Raw genomic sequence first — 22,488 nt, 5'->3', positions numbered from 1 at the left:
TGCTGGATTGCTTGCAATTTAGTAAATTACTAGGAATTCTGAATGCTGAGTGGTGCAATGATAGTAATTTACTAAATCGCAAGCAATCCAGCAGGAAAAATAGCATCGTCTGCAGCGGGCTTTAGTTACTTCCCCCAATCCTGCAAAGAACAGACCTGTCCGATCAACCGAACAGTTGGAAACCTGCCTTTACAACCCGTCTCTCCCCCTTCCGGCCCCTGGCTGCACTCGAGCGGTCGGTCGCTCGCATCGACCGGCGTTATCGCACCGCGCGATCCGTCGCCAACTTTGCTCCGCGCGCGCAGGCGATCCCGTCTCGTTCGTATCGGCCCGGTTCGGTCCGGTCCGGCGCGCTCCGGTCAATCAGTGTCATTCAGCGAGCCAGACAGTCAGTCAGTCAGTCAGTCAGTCGCGAGTCGCGTTGCTCCGCCGGTGGCCGCGGTAACACAGTGCGTAGTGCGTCCGGATCTACCGCTCTCGTCGCGCGGATGCGCCGCTCGCCCTCCGCTCTGCCTCCGCCCGCTCTCCCGGCGCCCGCTGCCGCCAGTCGTCGCCGTCACCGTCACCGTCGCCGCAACACGTCGCAGCACGCACGATGTCGAGCGACGAGCCGTTTCACAGCCTGTTCACAGCCACGGACAGCATCGACGGCATCTGGCCCTTCCTGCAGAACGTGAGTCTCGCCGCCCGTCACCCACCTCCTTCCTCTTTTCCTTTTTCCCTCCCCCTCCCCCACCCTTACGTCTTCCTGATGCCATCGTCTCGTCGGAGCTCGCCTCCTCCGTCGTTTGACGTTTCCCCTCGGCCGTCCAGCTTGTGTGTGTTTTTTTCTTCCTTTCTTTCCTTCCTCCGTTCCGCCCCGTCTTTCCACGTCCACTCGCGCTCGAGCGGACGTCTCGGCGACGCGCCGCATCCGTATCTTCCTTCCCCTTCGATCGGCGACGGAGAGGCCCGAGGTCCGCGTTCCAGAGAGCGGCGGCGGCGGCGGCGCAATATGCTGCGGTTAACTACGCGTTCTCCGCTCCCGCGGTAATTCCCTTTGACATTCACCGTCGACCGCGTACGAGACGCGAGTCCGATCTTCTCGTCCGACACCTCTCGCGTGCCACCGTTCCCAGCCACGTATCTCGCTTTTGCATCTCGATCGTCGAGAGACCGCGCACGTGATTCGGAGAGGTGTGTACCTATGTCGCGCCAGTCTCGCCGACGTTTTTTTTTGTAATAAACTTGTCTCTCTCCTCGCCGTTACTCGTTTACGGCGCCTTCTCGGCGATCGAAACGGAACGGAGAGAGGACGAGAGCGAGGATTGAAAAGAACGGACGTCGCGTGTCTCGTGACCGCGAGATAAAGCCTGGGCGCCCTGTCATGGAAATGCGCGGAATGGATTCCGATCGGAATTGTTCCGTTTCCCCCGGAAAACAATAGAAATCTAGGGAACAATTCCGAGCATTTCCGTGACACAGGTGTATCCTGATCTGCGGCGTGCCCTTTGCGTCTGGAAACGTCCTACTTTGCTGCCAATAAATTCGCCCGAAAGATTCGTGCAAGTTTTTTAAATTGCACCTCGTGCAATCGTACTTTGTTGACAAATCTTTCAAGCGTACTTCGTGCCCTCGTACGAAATGTCGAATGTTTCTAATCGCAAAGAGCACACAGATCAGGCTTAAGCCTAATCTACAATGTGCTCTCTGCGTCTAAAAGCATTCTGTTTTGTAGAAGCAAATTCGAGGGGGAAACCGCTGACCAAAATCTTGTACACCAATGCCCACCAGGCATTACTTTGTCTTATTATCTTGTTTTATCTTTATAGTGTCCCAGCAAGGCCTGATGCGCCCAAACTGATGGATTCCGATGTAGTAATGTCGCAAACCTGTACACCACAATGCCCTCGGCGGTTTCTCCCTCGAGCAAATCGATACGCTTAAAACATTTATCGGCCCATTTTGTTGAATGAAACAAATTCGTCCATCCCATCACGTGTTAAATAATTGTGTTTGTTGCGCCAACTAAATCGTTCGGTTGAATATTATAAAAGGGTTCTGCGCAATTCAGTTGAGTCAACTTGTTTCATTCAAGAAAACGGGTCTCTCAGTGCGGCTTGCACACATTTTTTGAACGTGTTTATTGGCTATAAAATTGAATGCTTCTAAACGCAAAGGCCCGAACCCCCTTTTACCAGTAAAAGCGCCTCTAAAAGTGGCTAATGAATCTTCTGATTGGCTACAAGCCGCTTTTAGAGGCGTTTTCGTCGATAAAAGAGGATTCGGAATACGGTCCAGAGAATACATTGTATACAGTCCTCTTTTTACCGATAAAAACGCCTCTAAAAGCGGCTTGTGGCCAATCGGGAGACTTAACGAGTGGATTTTTAGGGAACAGCAGGAACGCGCGGGAGCAGTTTACAGAACGGACCTGCCGCAACACCTTTCGCAACAACTCGCGATGATCTCAGAGGAGGAACCGCCCGCGAAGGAGCGCGTAAAATAGCGCGAGCGTAAAAATTATTACGCGCAGAAAACGTGGTCTTCGGAATGCAGATTTATGCGCGGTCGGCGCGGAATCCATCGTGGAAGCGGCCACTTTTCCGGGCCCTCGATGTCATTTACATTTGAAATTCATTAGCGCACACGTGACGGGCTCTTATTATAAACTCGTTTCCGTCGAGACGTCCGAGCGATTCCGTGCATATTCCCCGCTCGCCGCGGCTATTATCAGCGCCGCTGCCGCCGCCGCCGCCACCACCGCCGCCGCGTCCATCCGCGCGTGTTCCAGATTCCCGGCCGGCGATTCACGTTCGGCGACTTTCGTTTTCGACGCGGCCGGCGCGCGCCGTATTTACGCGGCGAGTGAGCTCTGTAACATACTGGAGTGAAGGCCTGTGTTCACGATGCTAGAACAAAACTAGAACTTGGTCCAAGTTGTAATTCAAGTGTAAGAGGCAAAGTACAACTGCTGATGGCAGAGATAGTCTAGACTGTCTAGAGACAAGCAAATGTTATAACATAAAGGGTAGCCAATCAACTTGCAGCTTTTATGGAATAGCTTGAACAACTACACTTGAACCAAGTTCTAGCACCGTGGACACCGGCCTTGACTGAACCTCTTCCTCTCGATGCCGACGAGAAAGAGATGCTGTGGATCTCCGTCTCTTTCTCTACTATCCGATTGGTCAATGATATTTCGTCTCACCTGATATGAGATAGAAATCGCGAGATATAGAAAATCAATCAGATAACATAAGCTAACATAAGGCAACACTCGCTCCAGTGTATTATAACATAGAACACAGCTCACTGACGCGGCGTATACGTGAGCCGAGATCTCGCTCTCTTTCTCTCTCTTCGGACGAAGATGCAGCCCGCGGATCCCTTATCTTATCGGTGACGTCGCGTGCGCGACGAGACGCGAATCAGACGGGAGTCTTAGTTCGAAGCTACCGGGTCCGGCGGTGCCGCGACCCCACGTTATCGCTCTGGACGATGCAGCGGCGGCGACGACGACGACGATGACGACGAAAGATCGCCGATTACATCGCGTGGCGCTCTATTTTCGTCACGTATTTCGTTTTCAAGGGCGTCCCGTCGCCGAGATACGCGGTCCCGCGCGAAAATGCGCCGCGCGCGGTTCTCCAGAATCTCTCCGGGTATTTTTAAATGTACTTTTATCGCGCGCCGCGCTCGCGAGCGGTTTCTTCGTTCGGCTGATGGCAGGAAACGATTCGCAAACGCTTAAGACTGTGCTGCTGAGAGAAACTGAAGTCTATTGTATATGACTCCAGTTTTTCTTCGTTTTGCCTTATGTTTCCGTAAACGTTTAAGTCTGTCTTAGTCGTAGACGTAATGGGCTGCGTCCACGATGCTAGAACTTGGTTCAAGTTCTAGCATCGTGAAGGCAAAGCTGAAAAACTTGAATCGTGTACGATGAACTTTGACGACTCAAGTTTTTTCTGCCTTGTCTTACAATTAGTGGAGTCTCGTCAATGTCTATCGTATACGACTTAAGTTCTTTTCTCGACTAAGCAGACTTAAGCGTTTACGTATCGTTTTCTGCCACCAGCCCTCTTCTCGTCGCGGGGAGATTACTGTCCATTTGTGCAAATAAATAAATCGCTAAATCGATAGAGAAACATGTGTTATGCTTATTTCGCGAAATAGCGTAAGAGATAAGATAGCGCGGCCAAGTTTTCTCGCTTAAAGACTTACGTTTCGATATCGGAGTCTCGTTTGATCTCGGATTAAAGGATTGATTAATAAGAAATAAGATCGCCAACACGGTCTGAGCAGGATGTAGACAATCCAACCTTTTGTACTATACAATATGTAAATTTTTATACCGTTTCTCAACCCGTCCTGCGCGCCAATTGCTTTTGATTTGAAACGCAGTTTCCATTGTCGTCAGTAAATGCACATAATTCTTACTCGATAAACGATTAAATGTTTTGCTGTTTGTTCCATACAATCCCCGTTCATTGTAAAGAATTCTCATTGCGAAAAATATTGCCTCACCCTGACTGAACCATTGGGCTACCTACATCCTGCTTGGAACCGTATTGGCCATCTTATTTCTTATTGATTTATATCGAAATCGACCCGACGATTTAACTCTCTATTAAATAATTAATGTACACATTTCGCGTGACTGATTGCAGATCGATTGGAGGGACCCATGGCTAGCCGCGCTGCTGACTTTTCACGTTGCCATCACGATGACCGCGCTAATGACGAGGAACCACGCGAATTTCCAGATAATCCTGTTTCTCGTGCTCCGTAAGAGTCCGCCGTATAATTACCGCGGTTTCTGCCCAGTTTCCGTAACGTTACCACGAGTCTCTCTTTCTCTCTCTTTCAGTGCTCCTGGTGTATTTCTCGGAAAGCATTAACGAAGTTGCGGCGACGAACTGGATGTACGTATCAAATTGCCGCGGCGTGTCAAAGCGGTTCTTTCTCATCCGGCTTCTTCTTTTCGATCCATCTTGTAATAATCGGTCCTCTCAACTTTCACAGGGTGTTCTCTAGACAGCAGTACTTCGACTCGCAAGGCCTCTTCATATCCGTCGTTTTCTCCGTGCCCATTCTAATAAACTGCATGATCATGGTGGTAAGTATTTGGCGACCTGAGGACGAATCCCCGCGGCGAACCAACACGCGCTTTCGACCACGCGACGTTTCATCGTCGTTGACCTTTCAGGCCAGTTGGCTCTATCAGTCCAGTCAATTAATGACGAGTCTGAAGCGGGCCCAGCTGCGGCAGCAGGCCAAAAATCGCAGCCAGTCGGACGGCGAGGCGACGAACGAGAGAACGGCCGCTCGGCCGAAGCACGAGTGAGGATCCACCACGGAGATCTAGTCATAACACGCGGTAGAACGAGAGAGGGGGAGAGAGAGAGAGAGAGAGAGAGAGAGAGAGAGAGAGCGTGCGCGGGGCTATTTAATTTAAGGACAAGAGAGAATCGCTAGAGCTATACTTACAGATAGATTTCCACAGGGCGCTGTGTATGGTACACTTAGCCGTCGTCGACTCGATAATCGCTCCGATCTCGATCGCGAAACGCCGATTTGCCATCTGATATTCCATCCTCGGAGACCCGCGACGGAAAGGGGAGGGGAGGGGGCTGAGTGAGAGAAGTATATGTAACAATACGACACATTGATGCAATCGAAACGATAACGCGCGTCGGAGTTGCCTAGTCAAACTCTTCGTTGGAGCGTACCTCCCGTACATACATCGTGCCGTATTACACAACGATTTTATGGAATTAAACCACTTGATGCGCGAAACGCAACTGGATTGATGAGAGATAATCGGCCGCGCTACGAACAATAACTACGCAGGAGGAGCACGCGGCGAGCCACACGGGCTTGTCCTTGTCTTACCGTTAAAGGCCGACTTCGACCAAATTGTAGCCATAACTACATTTGCCGTCATAACTAACTTAATTGGCGACTATTCGTACGCAGCGAAAAAGTTTAATTGTGCACTTGGTCGCTAATTTCTTTACCGCAGTAAAGGCGATAAACAAAAATAAATGACCTATTATGTTAAATTGCACGGATGCCGTTTGATACGTTAACTCGAGCGAATTAATAGTTGGAGTTTGGTCGAGGTTGCCCGACGTGGAACATTCCGCTAGTTTAGTTACGTTGTTTTGATATGCAGATACTGGTCGTGAGAATCAAAGTGTTCTTAATGTGTAATTAACGTACTTATTACATAAAATAGCGCAGACACGTCACTTTCACCGTAACAGCTCCGCTGTAAAGAGATATATTAACGCTTTAGTTAAGGACCCCGGTACACACTAACACCTGCCCGTGTTGTGTGTACATGCGTGTGTGCATGTGTGCGTGTTTGTGTGTGTGTGCGTGCGCGCGTGCATGCACGAGCGAATTTTGCGCCTTCCGCAAATCGTGCCTCACGATTTTAAGGAAGAGACGCGGGATGTCTCCCCCCTTGAGGGAGGTGTGGGTGTGTCGCGTCGTTCCCTGAACTGTATATTGATGTAAATCAAAGCGCAATTACCTTGCCGCCTTTATATTTAATACACGCGTCTAACCGTTTTAAGGTAATAAAGAGTATTTGTTCATACAAACGCACGCCGCCCCACCTCCTCCGCCTCGTCCTCCTTTCCGCGCGACGCTGACTCAGCAAATTGCAAATCTCATTAAATGTATACCTACGCGCGTACGGATTCGTTCATTCTACGTTTTCCTGCGAATCATAAAAAAATGATTCGTGCGTAGTTCTCTTTTTGCTCGTCGCCACACCGAGCACCTGTCGGCTCGCGCCAGTGAATCCAAGGCCCAGCGAGAAATGACTCGTCTATCGACATCGACGTTCGTCGCGCATTTTTCAATGATAAAATTACGTCTCGTATTTCTTATCGTAATTACTATTTAAAGCCCACCTTACGCGATCCGAGGGTAGAAATCTTACGTGCCTCCACCTTTTACGCCGTGTATTTTAATATACACTTTATATGTTTAGTATTATTAATATTTAAAAACAAGAGGCAAAGAGCCAGTTATTTCGTGCTTAAAATACACGAATGTATTTTAAACTCAGCTGTTTGGCCCTTCTGCCTTTCGTTTTTAAATATCGATTTTTATCATTGCGAGCCTCTACGTTCTGTTTATTAATATATTATTATTTAATATACATATGTATGTTTGTACGTATAATGTGTCATATTATAAAACACGTACACGTGTTCAACATGTTTTATTCACGCGTGTATTCCGACCTCGGTTCTTTTTCGTGGCACGTCGCACTTAAATGAAATATCCTGAATTCCGATATGAATTATATAAATCGTCTAAAGTGGGCTTAATGCTATTTGATTGACATATTTATCGAGGGGTACCAGAGTCGTGTCTTATCGACCGGCAGGATTCGCAAGTGTGGCTGCGTAGTTCCATCCTGGAGGCGCGTAGACCTCAAAGATGGCCGCGCCCAGGTTTCTTCTCGACCGATTGTATATAATAACAGTGCCGTTTCTTTAGCAAAAGTACGTGAGAAAGAGAGATTCGACAATTCGGCGGTTAATTCCTTAAATTGAATCGCTCGACGCTGATGCGGTGACAGGCGTCGAACATGTTTCAACGCTGTTGCTCGCTCGCGTCGACGGCGCGACCGGTCGCGGCGAATTTGCTAGCGCGGTTCGTCCAGAGAGGCGACGGGCCGAGGCGGTGCGCGTCGAGGGGACTCGAGAGTAGCGTCGAGAGAGCCTCCTTCAAGCAGAGTGTCACGTCAGGACGGGTGACGGTCAGCAACGGGGATCGCGCGCTGGAACCGCGACCTAACCTCGACCTGGACACCAGAATAAACGCGGCTTCGTTTGCCTGCGAGGAGAATCTCGACGATGGTGACGTGGAGCCGCCGCGCGCCCTGGACGTGTGCAACGAGGACCTGTCGGACATCGGCGCGCCTCTCACTCCGACCTTCAGCTTCGCCAAGTACGCGAACAAGTCCGAGACGATCCAGGAGCTGGTGAAGCTCGGCGTCGGCCTGTACAGGTTCGAGGGGCGGCCGGGGATGGTGCAGTTTATCCTGGACCTCGACTACAAGCGGGACGTGATGCCGTACATAAGGTTCCTGCACGACTGCGGCGTGCCCGCCGACCGCCTGGGCGCGTTCCTCACCAAGAATCCCTACATCTTCAAGGTGAACCTGGACGATCTGCACACGAGGATAAGGTACCTGCGGGCGCACAAGTTCAGCAGGCCGATGATACAGCTCATAGTCTGCGGGAACCCCAACTGGCTCTCGCACTCCACCAAGGATATCGACAACAGGCTCGGCTATTTCCAGACCAACTTCAAACTCAAAGGCAACGAGGTGAGACTGCTGGCGGCCAAGGGGCCCAAGGTGGTGACGTACAGGATGACGCACTTGCTGGAGAACACGTTCAGCATCAAGGAGGAGATGGGCCTCGAACCGGAGCAAGTGAAGAGACTGCTTCTCCAGCTGCCCAGGATATGGATCAAGAGTACGTTGAGCCGCACGCGGCAGCGTAACTTTGAGGCTTGCGAATTTACCCGATGTCCGTCTTGAAAATTATACTTGCAGATCGCGACAGATTGATGAGTTCGTTCGACTACGCTTGCAACGTGATGCAGCTGCCGCGCGATATTATCGTGAAGCAGCCACAGGTTCTGCTCTGCAGAAAAACGAGGCTCGAGCAGAGGCATTTGTTCCTGGTGAAACTGAACAAGGCGCAGTACGATCCCTCCAAACCGATGTACGTTGCGCCGCTGACCTTGATCGGCGGTACAGACTTGGACTTTTGTAGAGGCGTCGCGCAGACGTCTATCGAAGTTTACAATGCATTTCTTAAAACGTTTTAATTATAATACGAATATAAATAAATGTTAGAGCGGACACCTTTCGTCTTGCGAATTATCCTTGGTCGCAAGGTATTCCCGTTTCCACGAGGCTTCAATAGGCAAATTTCATATATATTTTGCTGGTTTTTATGTACATCGCGTATAAATAAGTGTTTTTTTACATCGCACTCGTTAAAATCACGATCATCTTTTAAATAAAAAGTGAAGTAGGTGACGCATACGCCACTGCGCAACAATCTATGTGTAATTTAGTTTTTTTACATTGCACGAAGAACATACTGCATTTAATATATGCATAATACAAACGCGAGATGGGAATAGTCTTACGAAACGCGCGATGAAAATATGCACCCCGTGAAGATTTAGTCGCCAACAGAAAGTCAAGTATCTTTAATAACGCCTTTTGTTAGTTAACAGTAACCTAATTATTCGCCTAAGGCTGTGTCGCACCAACGGTTAACGCCAATCCCAATCCACTGTCAGCGTTCTCGGTGGACAATACGTTGCCGGTAGATTTTAACGTATCCGAGCGAGAGGGCAAGGGCAAGAGCCGCGGGATCGGCGGTAATCGACGCTGCGCCGGGGCCCAAAGTCTTCAATTGTATTTCCCTAACTCTATCTTCCTCTGTATCGCGCGCACCGAATGGTAGAGCAGCGAGTCGATCAGACCGGCGACGGTGAAGACGCCGCCGATGATCGCGCAAGTGTTCGTCGCGAAGTGCCCGAACGAGTTCGCCTTCTCCGTGTACTTCACCATGAGCGGGCTGAGCTCGTAGCTGAAGAATACGCCCGGCATCCCGGACTCGCCGGTGAGCATGGACACTTGCTTCGAGTGTCGCGTTACGGAGAACTGATTCGTGAGGAGGGTCGAGCCGTCCGCGCGGACGTACGTCGTCGGGACGATCTTGATGTAGTGGTAAAACATCATAGCGCCTGAAAACGGAGAAACGGCGGCGTCGTACTAGATCGATCGGTATCGGTGGGTCAATTCTGTATCTTACACTATAGTGAAAATGCTAAAAGTGAGTAGCTTCGTCTCTTTCCAACTGTCCCCTTAGAAAGTGACAAAGCCGCTCGCTTTTAGCATTTTCACTGTACTGCAAGGAGGTCGATTCTGTATTTTACAACATAGTGAAAATGCTAAAAGTGAACGGCTTTGTCTCTTTCTAAGGGGACAGTTGGAAAGAGACAAAGCCGCTCACTTTTACGTTTAATCTACAATGTGCTCGTCGCGTCTAGAAACACTCGGTTTTATACAAGCAAATCAAAACGCTTGGAAAAATTCGTCGGCAACGTACGATTGTGCAATGTACAATTTGTCAACTTGCACAAATTCTTTTAAACGTATTCATTGGCTACAAAGTATAAATGTCTAGTCCCGGTTCTGTTCTACAGACGAGTATGTGTCGTTAATTGTTCTCCGAAAAAAAAATCGGATGTCTCATCGACGCGCGATCGAAATCTCCCGCCACCAATGGCGACGCAGACGAAACGGAAATAGCAGACGGCGCAGCTGTCTTCTCGCTCACGTTGCGAGACCGTCATGGCGCCTTCCCGATATTGTGATACGGGTGCGATGCGTTGAGAGGTTCCGGCGACTTGCACGGGCTCGCGATCAAGTACCAAAATTGAAAAGTACGAATAAAATCACCGCCGATCGACAGCGTGCGCCGCAAGATTACGTAACCAACGATTTAGCAGTAAGTGCGCGCACAATCAGTCTCGTACGCGTGTGTCATAAGATTTCTATAAAATCATTTACAAATTCTATTACAAATTTAAAGCATTCTTTCATTTGTTACGGATGAAAAGCTCAAGAGCTGCTCAAGCGAAACTAACGTCGAGCTCCTGTCTCCATTCTGTGGAGATCGCGATTTAAGATCAGAGACTAAAAAAAAATAATAGTTTGCAAAATAACAAACTAAGCAACCGTTTTGCAGGCTGCAAGATGCCTGTGGTACCTGGAGGAGCCTATCAGCAAGGACCGACCTGCTTCGACAGAATGAAACTGGGCTTCACGATCGGATTTTGCGTGGGAATGGCCTCTGGCGCGCTCTTTGGAGGATTTTCCGCCCTCAGGTACATCACGATAAGAGAGGCCACATGTGCACTAGGAATCACCGATGGCCTCCCCGTTTAGGCACAGACGGAACGCAAATATACAGTCGTGGTCCGACGTTCTATGATAAATTCCGGAAATGCAGTCTATCGCGCGAGAGATTATAGCTTTTGCTCACGGATATGTGCAGTGATGCAATAATCGAGCAAAGTGAATGATATGTCCGCATATCTATGCACTGATACGAATATTCTGAAAACTTGGTGTAAAACGTCGGACAACTTCTCTGACCACGACTGTACATCTGCCACGTACGCATGTACAAATTGTATAAATGTGTTGATGTATGCACAAATTCATGTGGGAAGGCATCAGTGATTCCCAAGTGACATAGATCTTGTACACTAATGCCCACTAATTCCCAGTGGGCATTACTTTATCTTATTTTATCTTTAGAATGCCCCAGCAAGCTTAATGCTCCACCTAATGCCCCAAAATTGCTTAGTAATGCCCAGTAATGCCGCAAATCTGTACGCCACAATGCCCTCAGCGGTTTTCCCCTCTGAACAGACCCATAGGCATAGTAAATATAGACTGAGCGTCCCACTGAATAAGCTGAAGCTTGTGAAGAGAGTGTACGAGTCGGACATGCGTAATCACGAAACTTTTTATCGCCAGGTACGGATTGAGGGGGAGGGAATTGTTAAACAGCGTCGGCAAGGTGATGCTTCAAGGCGGCGGCACGTTCGGCACGTTCATGGCCATCGGAACGGGGATACGATGTTAGGGTGTACGCGGAGCTACGTTGCGGAGTATTTTGCAGCCTATCTTTCTCGTTGCGACTGCTTGTAATTGTAAGCGCGAGTCATCAAGACTTTAATAAAAAAACTAGCATTAAGGAGCAAGAACAGCACATACCATCCATGGCGACTACGGTCATGCCATCCATAGGATTCGTCTTCCCCGGGATGTTCAGCCCGAAACTCAGGTGTCTAACCTTGTGCGTCATATTGAAGTGGGACGAGGTGTAGGGTTGAACGTCGTGCACTGCGGCGTCAAAAAACGAGTCCGTGAGAGCGTAATACAGGGAATATTGTTCAAAATCTGGGACTGGAGTCTTAAGCCAGCGGCACACGATGCTCTTTTGCTCGCGTGCACTTTTACCACAAGCTTGCGCTCGGCATTGCAAATCCGAGACGTCGGAGTGCTCTTCCACCCTTTCTATTCTCATTCTCCTCTCCCGCTTGCTCGAATGCAAAAGAGCACTCCGACACCTCGGATTTGCAATGCCGAACGCAGCTACAGTACAACTAGTAGGTCCACTCCGTCATTTGTTTCGTTTCGCGTCGGTCCCTTCTACGCATTCAACATTGGTGTGGGCAGACCGATGCGAGAAAACTTGTGCGGTAGTGCAGCTTTGATACACTACCACCAGCGAGCAAAAAAGCATCGTGTGCCGCTTTAAATTCATTTGCGGGAGAAAACGTATGCGCAAATTATACTCTTACAAAAAAGTTGCAAGCCGAGTGGCTGGAAGCCACGCGATAACCAACTTACAAATTTTCTATACGAGCAGAATTCGCATACATTTCTCTTGCGAACAAACGCAAGAGTCCAGCCCCTGAATCTCGTTAGAGTTTACCGTGAACGTGATTGACGGAGAAACTGGCGCCCGGCGCGATGTGAAAACTACCGCCGACTCTGTTCACTTCCATGTAACCGTAGATCTGACAGCCTTGCGTGAAGGCGTGCTTCAGCTTCTCCATGGACTTGTCGTTCTGGCACTGTTTGACATCTGCCGGATCCGGCGGAGCCCACTTCTTGCGTCTGTAGGCCTCCCACACCTCCTCGCAGGTGTTGCAGCATCTGCGGACAAGACCCGAGTTTACAAGTGCACTCAACGTAGATTTCACCTGCTTAAAGGCCCGTGTCCACGATGCTGGACTTTGTCCAAGTTCTAGGACTCGATCACAAATCCTTTTTCTCTAGCGCGAACTCGTGAGAAGCGAAAAATTGCATCAACGAATTCAGTATTTGTGATGAAATGAAAAGTATTAATTTTCACGAGTTCACGTTTGAGGAAAAGATACATGATTGAGCCTCTGGTTTCGAGAAATGTGCAGCTATTTCATAGAAGCTGCAAGCTTGCAGTGGACTAGTTATACTATGTCGATGCTGGAACTTGGTCCAAGTTCTAGTGGCCGCAGGCCTTAAGAAGCGGGAAGGAATCTTACTTCATAGTATCCGTGGCCGCTCCATAGCAGTCTCCACAGGTCTCTGTGGTTGTACCGATCTCCACTGCCTGTAAAAAGACAATTTAATCTTGCAACCGGACACTTTAGAGAGGCATTTACAGAAATCCTGCGTTTACCTTCTCTGTAGTTTTACTGACGGCCTTCGCGTCTGTGATATCTGCAATAAAGCATTTGTTTTACATGACGTTTCCAGTTAATGCCGCACATATCGAATGGAACTCCGCGCTTACTTGTCCTCTGTGGATCCTCTATGGGTTTACCGTTCAGGTCTAGCCGTCTTTTAAAAATATTGTGCTCTATGTGCAAATGCTGCTCGCCCGTCGTGTCCATCGCGTCTATCGACAAAACTGCAAAATACTGAAATGACAGAGGCTACATCCGCCTTTCCCATGGGCCGCGCGCGGGCACAGTTTGTACTTACGATCGCAAGATATAGCGGGGACTATTATATCCAAGTTGATTCTCAGTTTAGAACCCCTGGATGTATCTACAAATAATTCCTCGCTCATAGTTGGTGTAAGATAATAGTTTACCTCTGACAAAAACAGTATGCCCATGATGATTGTACTAATGATTGTAACTGTAAAAGGCATCATTTACGTCATTTGCATTGGTGTAACGTGAGTTCGAGCGGTTCTTAACAATCGTAAGCGAGGCACGGCACGTCGAGCGCCGCGCTTCACTTGCTATCGGCCGAGATTGTAAACAACGATCCTTATCGCGAACGCCGGAGCGAAGCGGCACGGCGTAGCGAGACAAAGCCGCGGAGTACCGCGGGACGCGAATGAGAGCGTGGAAACACCTCGACGGGATGCGCACCGCTGCCCACGTTGGAGCGATCACAAAATCGACAGGGCGTTCAACGGGGAAAGAAGCCTGGGAGGCTAATCGCTCGCCGGTGTCGCTTCACCTCTTAAACGCTATTCAACGCGGCGGAACGTAAACGACTCGTCGACGGCCTCGTGGCGGTTCTCATTCACGCCGGCGAGACGGACGGTCGTCGTCGTCGTCCGGTACACTGTTTACCGATGGCACCGCTGAAGGTCCTCACGAGGATATCGGCCTCCTCGCGCACCTTCGGGTGCACGTCCAGCTGCCGTAGCATCTGCATCCTGCCGGCGGCGATCGCTCCTCACGGCGGCCCGACGTTTTCCCGCACGACACGTACGTGTCATGACAAGCCGCCCTGCCACCTTGAAACGTGGCCGACTGCAGGCTACCATTGGCCGAGCGGCCGGTAGGCCCGCGGACCGCTCCGCTCTTGCACGCCGCTCCCTGGACTGCACCTGCAAACGAGACGGACGTATATTTGTGCGTCGGTGCGAGAGAAAAAGAGAGAGAGAGAGAGCAGTGCGACTGGCAAAAGGAACCGGCCGTCGTTATCTCGAAGCCGCCATTTCCAACCGCCGCGGTCTCGCGAGCTTCCTCCTCCTCTATTTTGCGTTCCATTTTTAACAGTTTATCGCTGTGACCGCAAGCAGTTTATTGTTTCTGCAATGTCCGCTCGTTGGCGGGGAATTGCTTAGTACAGACAATCCCAGGGATTCCCTCTTGAATTATGAAATGAACTTTCCCTCGCCGCTCCACTTCCGTTCCAAAGGCATTTTTAAGAATTCAAAACAACGTCATTTCCGATCCCCCCCCTTTTTACATACAAAAAGAATTTTTCATACTCTACAAGAGTTAGACTTCGCAAGCGAAGAACCGAGCGGAGATTTGCACTTTCGGCCGTAAATCCTTCGTATTCCTCCAAATAAATATTCTTTATGCGAGAGACTAGTTTCCCCTGAGACTTTTATTTTAATTTTTTACACGAGGAAAGTCTGATACAGCTGTGCGGCGTCGTTCCTATTAAGAGAGAATAGAGTACAATACACGTGTATAAAATGCGTGGGTTTTTTTCCCCCCCACACCTAAACTACATTGCTTTCGATCCACGATGAAGATAAAAAATATATATATTAAACTCTTACATGTATCGTTGGTAGCGCGATTCGATAAACGTTCTTCTGCAGAGCTGCTGAAAGAGAGGCGAGGGCAGGAATGCTGAAATGACAATCCATTTGTTGTACGATTCTAATTCGCAACAAATGCTCGACAAACTTTATTCCACATCGTGCACCACGTTGCTCTTTGAGGACAGGTGTGTGTCTCGATGTAACATACAGATATATATATATATTTTTTAGTCGTTATGTGTATCTGTACAAAGCGCCCCATTTTAGACGATACCTCGATCCTGTTTTCGGAAGAGTTATGTTAAGTTGAAAGGAATGGAACATGTACGTGTATGTACGCGTGTGCGTGCGACTGTCCGTCGGACGTTAGAAAAAGGCATTGTTGGTCTTGTCCTCCGTAAAACCCGAATGCAAGACGAGTGTCGACGCGGTAGGTCTTCGCATCAATTTGTAGGCTTCGGCGTTATTAAGGCACTCTATGCCAGGAATATTACTTAGCGTGCACGAGCAGCAAAATGAGACACGAAACGGAATTCGCGGAAGGAAGGTGAACAGCGGGCTCGAATGGGTAAAAAGGATCGTACGCGTTAACCTAAATTAATTAATTATCGTTAACTAAATTAAAAATATACGCTCTAAAATTAACTGGACGGCGGTCTAACACATCAATCGACCCGTTTGCTACCACAGTCGTTGTCGAGATTGGCAGTAAAAAATGCAACGCGCGATATGGCTTTCTTCGTTGTAAAAAAAGCACCTCTTCATATTTTTGAACACACTAGTCTCTCCCATCGTTATATATCGCCAATCCATCAAGGACGAGTGATTGAGAAGATTCGCGATTCTCTGTATAATTTTCACCAGGGTTCGGAAAGTCTCTTTATAAAAATAGCTACAGACAGTTTTTTTTTCCTAAAAATGTAACTAGTTACAGCTACCAATTCTGCAAAGTAACGCGTTACAGTTACTGAAAATAAAAATATCAAATCTGCATTTGAATGGTAAAGTGTCGATAAAGGCGTTCATGCGCTAATGCAAAGCCTAATACGATCTGTGGAGGTTTAAAGAATGTATAAAGTATTAAATTACCCAGTTAGCAAAATGTAAACAGACTGGCAGCAGATTTATCAGAAACCCACATCAAAGCCATAGCCATGTGTGTCCGCCTTTGGCTCTTGTTTTGGTAATGGAGTCTGTAAAGCATACACTGTCAACAGCTTGTCGGCAGAAACCGAGCAGGTCCAGTTATGTTAGTAGATTTTATTGTATTTCTGCTGACATACTGGCAACATATCGAATGTATCAGTTCCTGGATGCAATCTGCAGTCTTTCTGCCTTCAAAATGTTGTAGTGGCCATTTGACGAAATCTGTTCCGACAGATTTGGCTACCTGGATAGTCACTAGTTATCGAAAAAAAATGTAACGGAGCTAAGTTACAGTTAGAGATGGAGAGAAAGTAACGAAGTTAAGTTAGAGTTACCAGAAGAAGTAACTGTAACTTCGTTACACGTAACAAGCTACTTCCCAACCCTGATTTTCACGTAGTAATGCGCGAAACAAGACTGGAGGAGATTCCGTGCGCAGAACGGGTCGTTTGTAAATCTATAACAAACTAACGTAAACGATGCGTTTAATGATGAACGACCCCAAGTAGAACATATTAGTCATGAAAACATCAAGATGACGTCATTTTTTATGCATTATGGTGACGTCAAAATAGCCCACCGAGAGCACCTATTTGTGACATCATCAAGGCATCAAAATGTTGTAAAAATGATCTTGTTTTACAAAGTAAAGTTAATTAAATATTGCACATTAAATATTGTTACGCCCGCTAATATTGGACGCCCAGTATCTGGCGATTTGGCGAATTCCCTCTATGATGTTCAAGTTGCCTGGTTACGGTTGTGTTTTGTTGTTAACACGTTTGTAAACGAATTCAGAGTTTGGCCCCTGCCTGGTGCAGACGTTCGAGGGCCGTTCTTTCTGTGTAATAAAGATCTCCTTTTTCCTTCCTCACACGGCTCTATTTCAATTACGCGAGCGCGCACGCGAGTACGCGAGTACGCGAGTGTGCGAGGTGTTGTGCGGACGGCGGAGCCGGACGTAACAATATAAATTGAAGTAGTATAAGATAAACAATATATGACTGATAATGTAATCTGTAATAATATATTATACACATCACGAATATCGTAAAACAGCATGTCATAAATCAGTCATTGCAAAGTAAATCTTGATGCCGATCATTTTATGACGTAAAATTCATCATTTTAATGCCACATTGACGTTTTCGTGATTAACTTGTTCTACTTGGGACAAAAATGAGATTCTTGATCACGCGACAATGTTCGTATGTCGCTCCACGCGGCGTGAGATATTCGTAGCATTTCTTTGTACTCTGATTACACGTGCCTCGCGCTTTCTTGGCCGCGCGACAAACGAAGTTTCTGTTTCTGAATACCACTTTCCCGTAATCTCGCGGTTTTTCGTTAAGTGACAGTAGGCAGTAATAAAAAATCCTTTCTCTCATTCGCGCGTAAAACTACTCGCAGCTCCCCCGATACGCTGCGCCTCAGGAATGGATTAGTAAATCCAATTGACCGGCACCCACTGATGCTCCGTGGCTAAGGCATCCAAAGCTGCGATCACCTGCCTGAACGTATTGTCAAAGTCCTCGTTCACGATCACCAAGTCAATGTACTTCTCGTAGGCTCTCTGCAGGGCCGCGGATTCCTCCAACGTGGATCTCAGATCGTCCTCCTGTCGGACGGATCGTCAATTAATCTCTCGCTTTCAATGCCTTATTACGCAAAATATTCTTTTTCTAAGACAACGCTTTGTACGATGAGCAGTTTACGATATAAAAGCGGCGTGAAATGCACTTTACACGAAATCGCGAACCTAGCTTGGTTCCCTTGATTACGGTCATAAGCATGCTTAAATTTGATTACATCAATGTAAGGACGCGAACTTGCCAAGAGAAAGTCGACATTTTCGTGGCTCCTGTGACTAAAGCATTGAAGGGTTCTATTCTATGAGCCAAAATGTGAAAATATTGTGCGTTATTAAAATAATGGTCTTGCGCAAAATGGATACTGCAAGTACGTGCTGCATAGTAATACAATAAAATAATACGAGTCATGCGATACAAACCTCGTATAAAGATGCGAGGGACTCCAGTGTCCTGGCTCTTCTCGAACTGTACCTGATGGAACTCTGGCGGTCGAACTAGCGAAGCCAACATCAAATTTATACAACGAATTAACTAAAGTGATAGAATAAAAAGTGAAATAAACGACGAAATAAACGGGTTGTCGCATATATAGGTTGCTAGCATGACACGAAGTCGATAAAGAGGAGCTCTAAAGAGGACGTAGAAATTTAACAGAAGAATGAGGGGAAGACGATTTTTATGAGAGTATAGGCGCAAGCTTTAGATAAGAATACCGTTAGATTTCGATTGCTGGCACCGGTCGATCTCCCGAGATCGTACAAAGACTTGAGCTGCTCCATCCCGGGCGCGGCGATGAATATGACGTAGGGCATGAACTCGGTGCTGTTGTGGAGGATCTTAAGCGCAGCCGGGCTGCAGTCTAGCACGCACATCTTGCCGGCCCTTATCAGTTCCCGCACAGAGTCCAGTTTCGTCCCGTACAAATGCCCACCGTGTTCCCCATGCTCCAGGAACCTGTGCTCCTTAATGTCGGTCTCCATGGACTCGCGATCAGTGAACCAGTAACTCTTGCCGTCCTCTTCGAGGACTCTAGGCGGCCTCGATGTATCTGCGAAAGTCACACTCGTTCAGTACAACAATCAGGCCACGTCAATTGACGAGAGGTGAATCGAGTGTTTCTTACAGGGTACGATAGTGCCAAACTTGTCGGGATCGCTGTTGATCAGCCTGTTCTTCAGGGTTCGCCGGCCTACGCCGCGTGGGCCGACCAGGGCCAAGGTTTTGCGTCGAAACGGCGGCATCCGAGCGACCTCCTCGTAGAGAAGCAACTCGGCGCCGTCGAACTCGCCGTTCGACTTGGACTGGTACATCTTTCTCTTCTTCTTCTTGGATATCCTTGTGCCGCAGATGCTGATCTTGTGAACGAAATCGGCTTCGGGCGGCACAAACGCCTTTCTGCGCTCTTCCAACTCCAGCGATGGTACCAGCCCGGGCGATCCGAGACTCTCGCCCTCCACTCTTCGCGCCTGCCACCAGTTCGGATCGACCTGGTCGACGATCTGGAGGATGTCGCCCTTCTGGAACGGCAGACCGATCTCCCGGCAGGGCAAAATCGTGTCCTCCGAGGGATCGTAATCGAAGAGAGCCCTCATGTAGCACTGCAACGATCAAATCAAATCAAAGGCGGGTCTACGAGAGATCGTTATGAATTTCCTCTGCGATTACGACGCCGACGACGTGTTCTCCGCGCCCGAACGAGCGCCGTAAGAAAGGAGAATGAGAACGTGGCTGTTAGCAGAGGCATCGAGGTGGAAAAACAGCCCGTGGCACTCACCGTGGACTTGAGAGGTCGGTTCGCGTCCGTAGCGATACCTGGAGCCAGTTTCAGGGATAGATTCTCCTTGGCCTCCTGTATCGCCTGCTGGAGCTCCTCGGGATTGCGAACCCTCTTGCCGTTGACTTCGAGTATCACCTCGCCTGTTTTCAAAAGCTCTTGACGAGCGGCCGTGCCGCCACCGAGGATCCTGGCGATAATCATATTCCCAGATTCATCTACCTGCACAGTCAGACCCTGAAAAGATAACGGACGTGAAAGTAGCACGAGTTGTCTCTCCCTTTAGTTAAGTCCAATTAAATAAAATTTATTTCGCTCGCGACACCGCAGCACTTTCCAATGTCGGTCGAACAAAGCCTTAAGCGGCGACGTTGAAAATCGCTGGCCATATTTCGGCGCGTTGTGGTATCTTAAAGAAGCGCGCAGTACCAGAAAATCGCCGAAACACGTGGCATGCCGGAGAAATAAACGTTCGTACTTATTTACGAACTGCAAGTGGCAGCTTCGTCTTTTCTTCGAGCGAATCTGGCGGGCTAATTCGCGGGTGGGGAGCTTCTCACGCGATAAACTTTTCAATCTCGCTTTAGACAATCCTAAATTTAGTGTTTCCCCCCGTATCGCGGTATCAAATACTTTTCTCATTGAGTATTTACGTTGTTCTCAGGGGCCGAAAGAAGGAAAGGAACATTCGTCGTTGTATAGGCGTGCGTAGACTCTTTTCTTTGGTGGTGCCGTGGATTTAAAAGCGACGACACCAGTCAAACTGTCTCATTGCTACTCAGCCGCGACTTTGCTGGATGCGCGAAAATAATTTATATGTTCTTTTAAAAAGTGGAAGACGTGTTTCCTGACGGTGATATTTCATGGTGCCATGGCACCACGGGAGCACATGCGTTGTTTTAGGAAAGGATGGAAAGCAACTTTTAAACGGACACACCGGAGCTAAAATTGAACGGGCCATCCTTCTCGTCAAATAATAAATAATAGTACAATCTTCCTGATCTTGCCGCACGTTTCTTCCTATATCAGCCACTTACCAGGGGTTCATCCGGTTGCCTCCGAAGGCCGACCACCCTGATAGGAGGCATCTCCTCCCTCTTGCTCGCCGGCATCGTCAACGCGCGCGGCTCGAACGATGTGGAAGGCGTTTCCCTGCGTTCCACGACCGCGTCGTGCGTCTCCAGGAGCGCTCGCAGATGCGCGTTGCCGAGAAGGTTCACCAGCTCCCTGGCGTGCGAGTCCCTGGAGTCCCGGTACGCGTGGCACACCTCGTCGACGATGTCACAGACGGACGAGCATACCGGCTCCGCGGGCACTGGCGGGTCTTCAAGACGCTCCTGCACCTGGCACACAGACAAGGGAGAGGACATCAAATCGGGGGGGCCTGCTACTCGTAAAAACTGGTTTCTCACGGGCCTTAGAAATGTGATTCCTCCGCAACCGTATCTCCCTCACGCTGACCCACGACTAATTTCAGAGCCATGATAACGTCTACTTCTCAGTCGCGTTACACGTCGTCTAACCATTTCCTGCCCTTATTTTTTTACCATTATATTTTATTTTGCACACTGCCTGTAGATTACTTGTCCCACATTCTTTAATCCGCGAAAATATGACAATTTATTTTACAAGTAGTCCTACTGTGGGCTGTTGTGTCGGATAGATACGTGTCTTCGAACGTTGTTTACTCCGACCGATATCCAGAGACGGATGACAACTTTTTTCATAATTTTGACTAATCAACATATACTATTTCAAATGTAGAAAAATTGTTGAACGACAAAAAAATTCGATTTTAAATTTTTAATTTTAATTAGAGAAATTTATCGCGAAAAATATTACCTCAGCCAAGCGGGCCCGCCTAGAGTGTAGAAAGTCCAGGTTCAAACCCTTGGTTAATCATGTACTGACGTTAAATAATTCTTTACTATTCTTATGTATTTTTTTCCTTGAAAAGGATCACAATCTGGATGGCCGAAACGTCGGAATGAGTTATTAAATAAACCACTTGGCCGGTTTAAAGTCGTCAAATAATTTTTTCTATTGTTAATCAACTACTGGCGACAATAATACTCTTTCTTATAATTTATTTTATTCATTTATAGCTTCTGTCAATCGTGAAAGTAGGAACGGTTTTCCACGTTACGTTCGATCTGGTCTATTTTTTTAGTCGGGAGGAGAAACAAATGGAGAAACCACGTGCCGTTGAATCAATAAATTACTTCGAGTGCAACTTGCCCATTTTCGTTTGAAAAGAGAAATATTTCTTGACGCGCACAGTCAAGAGTCTTAGGAGAGCTGAATGAAAATTGACGAATTGCGGGACACATCGGAAAGAAATCCGGCTGCTAACGCGCTGTTAATGATCGGTGACACGCAGTGATGCGAGCGCTGATGGCGTTCAATCGGATTAGAGTTAATTTAATCGACACGAAAGACATTTAGTCCCACTCCACCCGGAGCGGTTCAGAGTTTACAATGAAGTAATTGGGAAAGTAGGTCATTTCGACTCGTTTCGACGACGCGTTTGTGGCGGGGCATTTTCAAGTATCCAGAGGATCTTAATGAACCGATGCTCGCGATAAACACTTTAATGTATCGCTTCTGTAAAATACGACGAGGTCTAAACAGATTAATTTGGGCTGTGTACTATAAAACCTGGATAGGGAGGAACTTACAATCTCTTCTCGTAAAAATTACAACTGCAATGAAACCAACGAGGGAGAAGATGATATGAACGCTCGACAAAAGTCCGCAAACCTCGGGGTCAATCCTGTATCTTACACTACAGTGAAAATGCTAAAAGTGAATAGCTTCGTCTCCTTCTAACCGTCCTCGAAAGGCTCGCGCGTCTACGATG

The 22,488-nt window shown here is 48.0% G+C and overlaps 6 protein-coding genes across 9 annotated transcripts in view; 3 read left to right on the top strand and 3 right to left on the bottom strand.

The window, feature by feature from the left end:
• Positions 1-4,808, bottom strand: part of LOC105563778 (probable proline--tRNA ligase, mitochondrial) — an 8,300-nt gene extending 3,492 nt beyond the window's left edge. The window contains exon 1 of the mRNA XM_012015680.1: positions 4,791-4,808. The gene's annotated coding sequence lies outside the window, so the exon portion shown is untranslated. The remainder of the gene's footprint in view (positions 1-4,790) is intronic.
• LOC105563779 (transmembrane protein 18) lies at positions 270-6,567 on the top strand. The gene is made up of 5 exons (XM_012015681.1): positions 270-673; positions 4,650-4,767; positions 4,850-4,904; positions 5,005-5,098; positions 5,189-6,567. Exons 1-5 carry the CDS (start codon positions 596-598, stop codon positions 5,324-5,326), a joined length of 483 nt encoding a protein of 160 aa, XP_011871071.1. The 5' UTR covers positions 270-595; the 3' UTR covers positions 5,327-6,567.
• A 117-nt stretch (positions 6,568-6,684) lies between these two features.
• On the top strand, positions 6,685-8,876 carry LOC105563780 (transcription termination factor 3, mitochondrial). The gene is made up of 2 exons (XM_012015683.1): positions 6,685-8,486; positions 8,567-8,876. Exons 1-2 carry the CDS (start codon positions 7,592-7,594, stop codon positions 8,842-8,844), a joined length of 1,173 nt encoding a protein of 390 aa, XP_011871073.1. The 5' UTR covers positions 6,685-7,591; the 3' UTR covers positions 8,845-8,876.
• A 60-nt stretch (positions 8,877-8,936) lies between these two features.
• On the bottom strand, positions 8,937-14,463 carry LOC105563782 (endoplasmic reticulum-Golgi intermediate compartment protein 3). 2 transcript variants are annotated; one of them, XM_012015685.1, is made up of 8 exons: positions 14,185-14,463; positions 13,580-13,738; positions 13,389-13,505; positions 13,275-13,315; positions 13,138-13,205; positions 12,546-12,769; positions 11,822-11,950; positions 8,937-9,777 (listed from the first exon to the last, which is right to left on the bottom strand). In XM_012015685.1, the coding sequence occupies exons 1-8, from the start codon at positions 14,267-14,269 to the stop codon at positions 9,440-9,442; spliced, it is 1,161 nt and encodes a 386-aa protein (XP_011871075.1). In that variant the 5' UTR covers positions 14,270-14,463; the 3' UTR covers positions 8,937-9,439. The 2 variants fall into 2 exon arrangements, with proteins under 2 accessions (XP_011871075.1, XP_011871076.1); XM_012015686.1 differs by having other exon boundaries at positions 13,580-13,645; positions 14,185-14,462.
• On the top strand, positions 10,381-11,808 carry LOC105563781 (reactive oxygen species modulator 1). Its single transcript, XM_012015684.1, has 3 exons — positions 10,381-10,544; positions 10,785-10,923; positions 11,582-11,808. The coding sequence occupies exons 2-3, from the start codon at positions 10,793-10,795 to the stop codon at positions 11,688-11,690; spliced, it is 240 nt and encodes a 79-aa protein (XP_011871074.1). The 5' UTR covers positions 10,381-10,544; positions 10,785-10,792; the 3' UTR covers positions 11,691-11,808.
• Positions 14,464-16,585: 2,122 nt separating the features above from the next.
• LOC105563773 (MAGUK p55 subfamily member 2) overlaps positions 16,586-22,488 on the bottom strand; it is a 73,641-nt gene continuing 67,738 nt past the window's right edge. For all 3 annotated transcript variants that reach the window (XM_012015673.1, XM_012015674.1, XM_012015675.1), the window contains 6 exons: positions 20,666-20,971; positions 19,629-19,865; positions 18,978-19,452; positions 18,568-18,902; positions 18,274-18,348; positions 16,586-17,880 (listed from right to left, as the gene is read on the bottom strand). In XM_012015673.1, coding sequence (XP_011871063.1) covers positions 17,704-17,880; positions 18,274-18,348; positions 18,568-18,902; positions 18,978-19,452; positions 19,629-19,865; positions 20,666-20,971 — 1,605 coding nt within the window. In that variant the 3' untranslated portion in view covers positions 16,586-17,703. The remainder of the gene's footprint in view (positions 17,881-18,273; positions 18,349-18,567; positions 18,903-18,977; positions 19,453-19,628; positions 19,866-20,665; positions 20,972-22,488) is intronic.

The sequence above is a fragment of the Vollenhovia emeryi genome, unplaced genomic scaffold, assembly GCF_000949405.1.
Source record: "Vollenhovia emeryi isolate VEMERY1.0 unplaced genomic scaffold, V.emery_V1.0 DF939172.1, whole genome shotgun sequence".
Taxonomy (NCBI): domain Eukaryota; kingdom Metazoa; phylum Arthropoda; class Insecta; order Hymenoptera; family Formicidae; genus Vollenhovia; species Vollenhovia emeryi.
The sequence above is the reverse complement of the archived record's forward strand: the minus strand, read 5'-3'. Positions and strand labels throughout refer to the sequence as shown.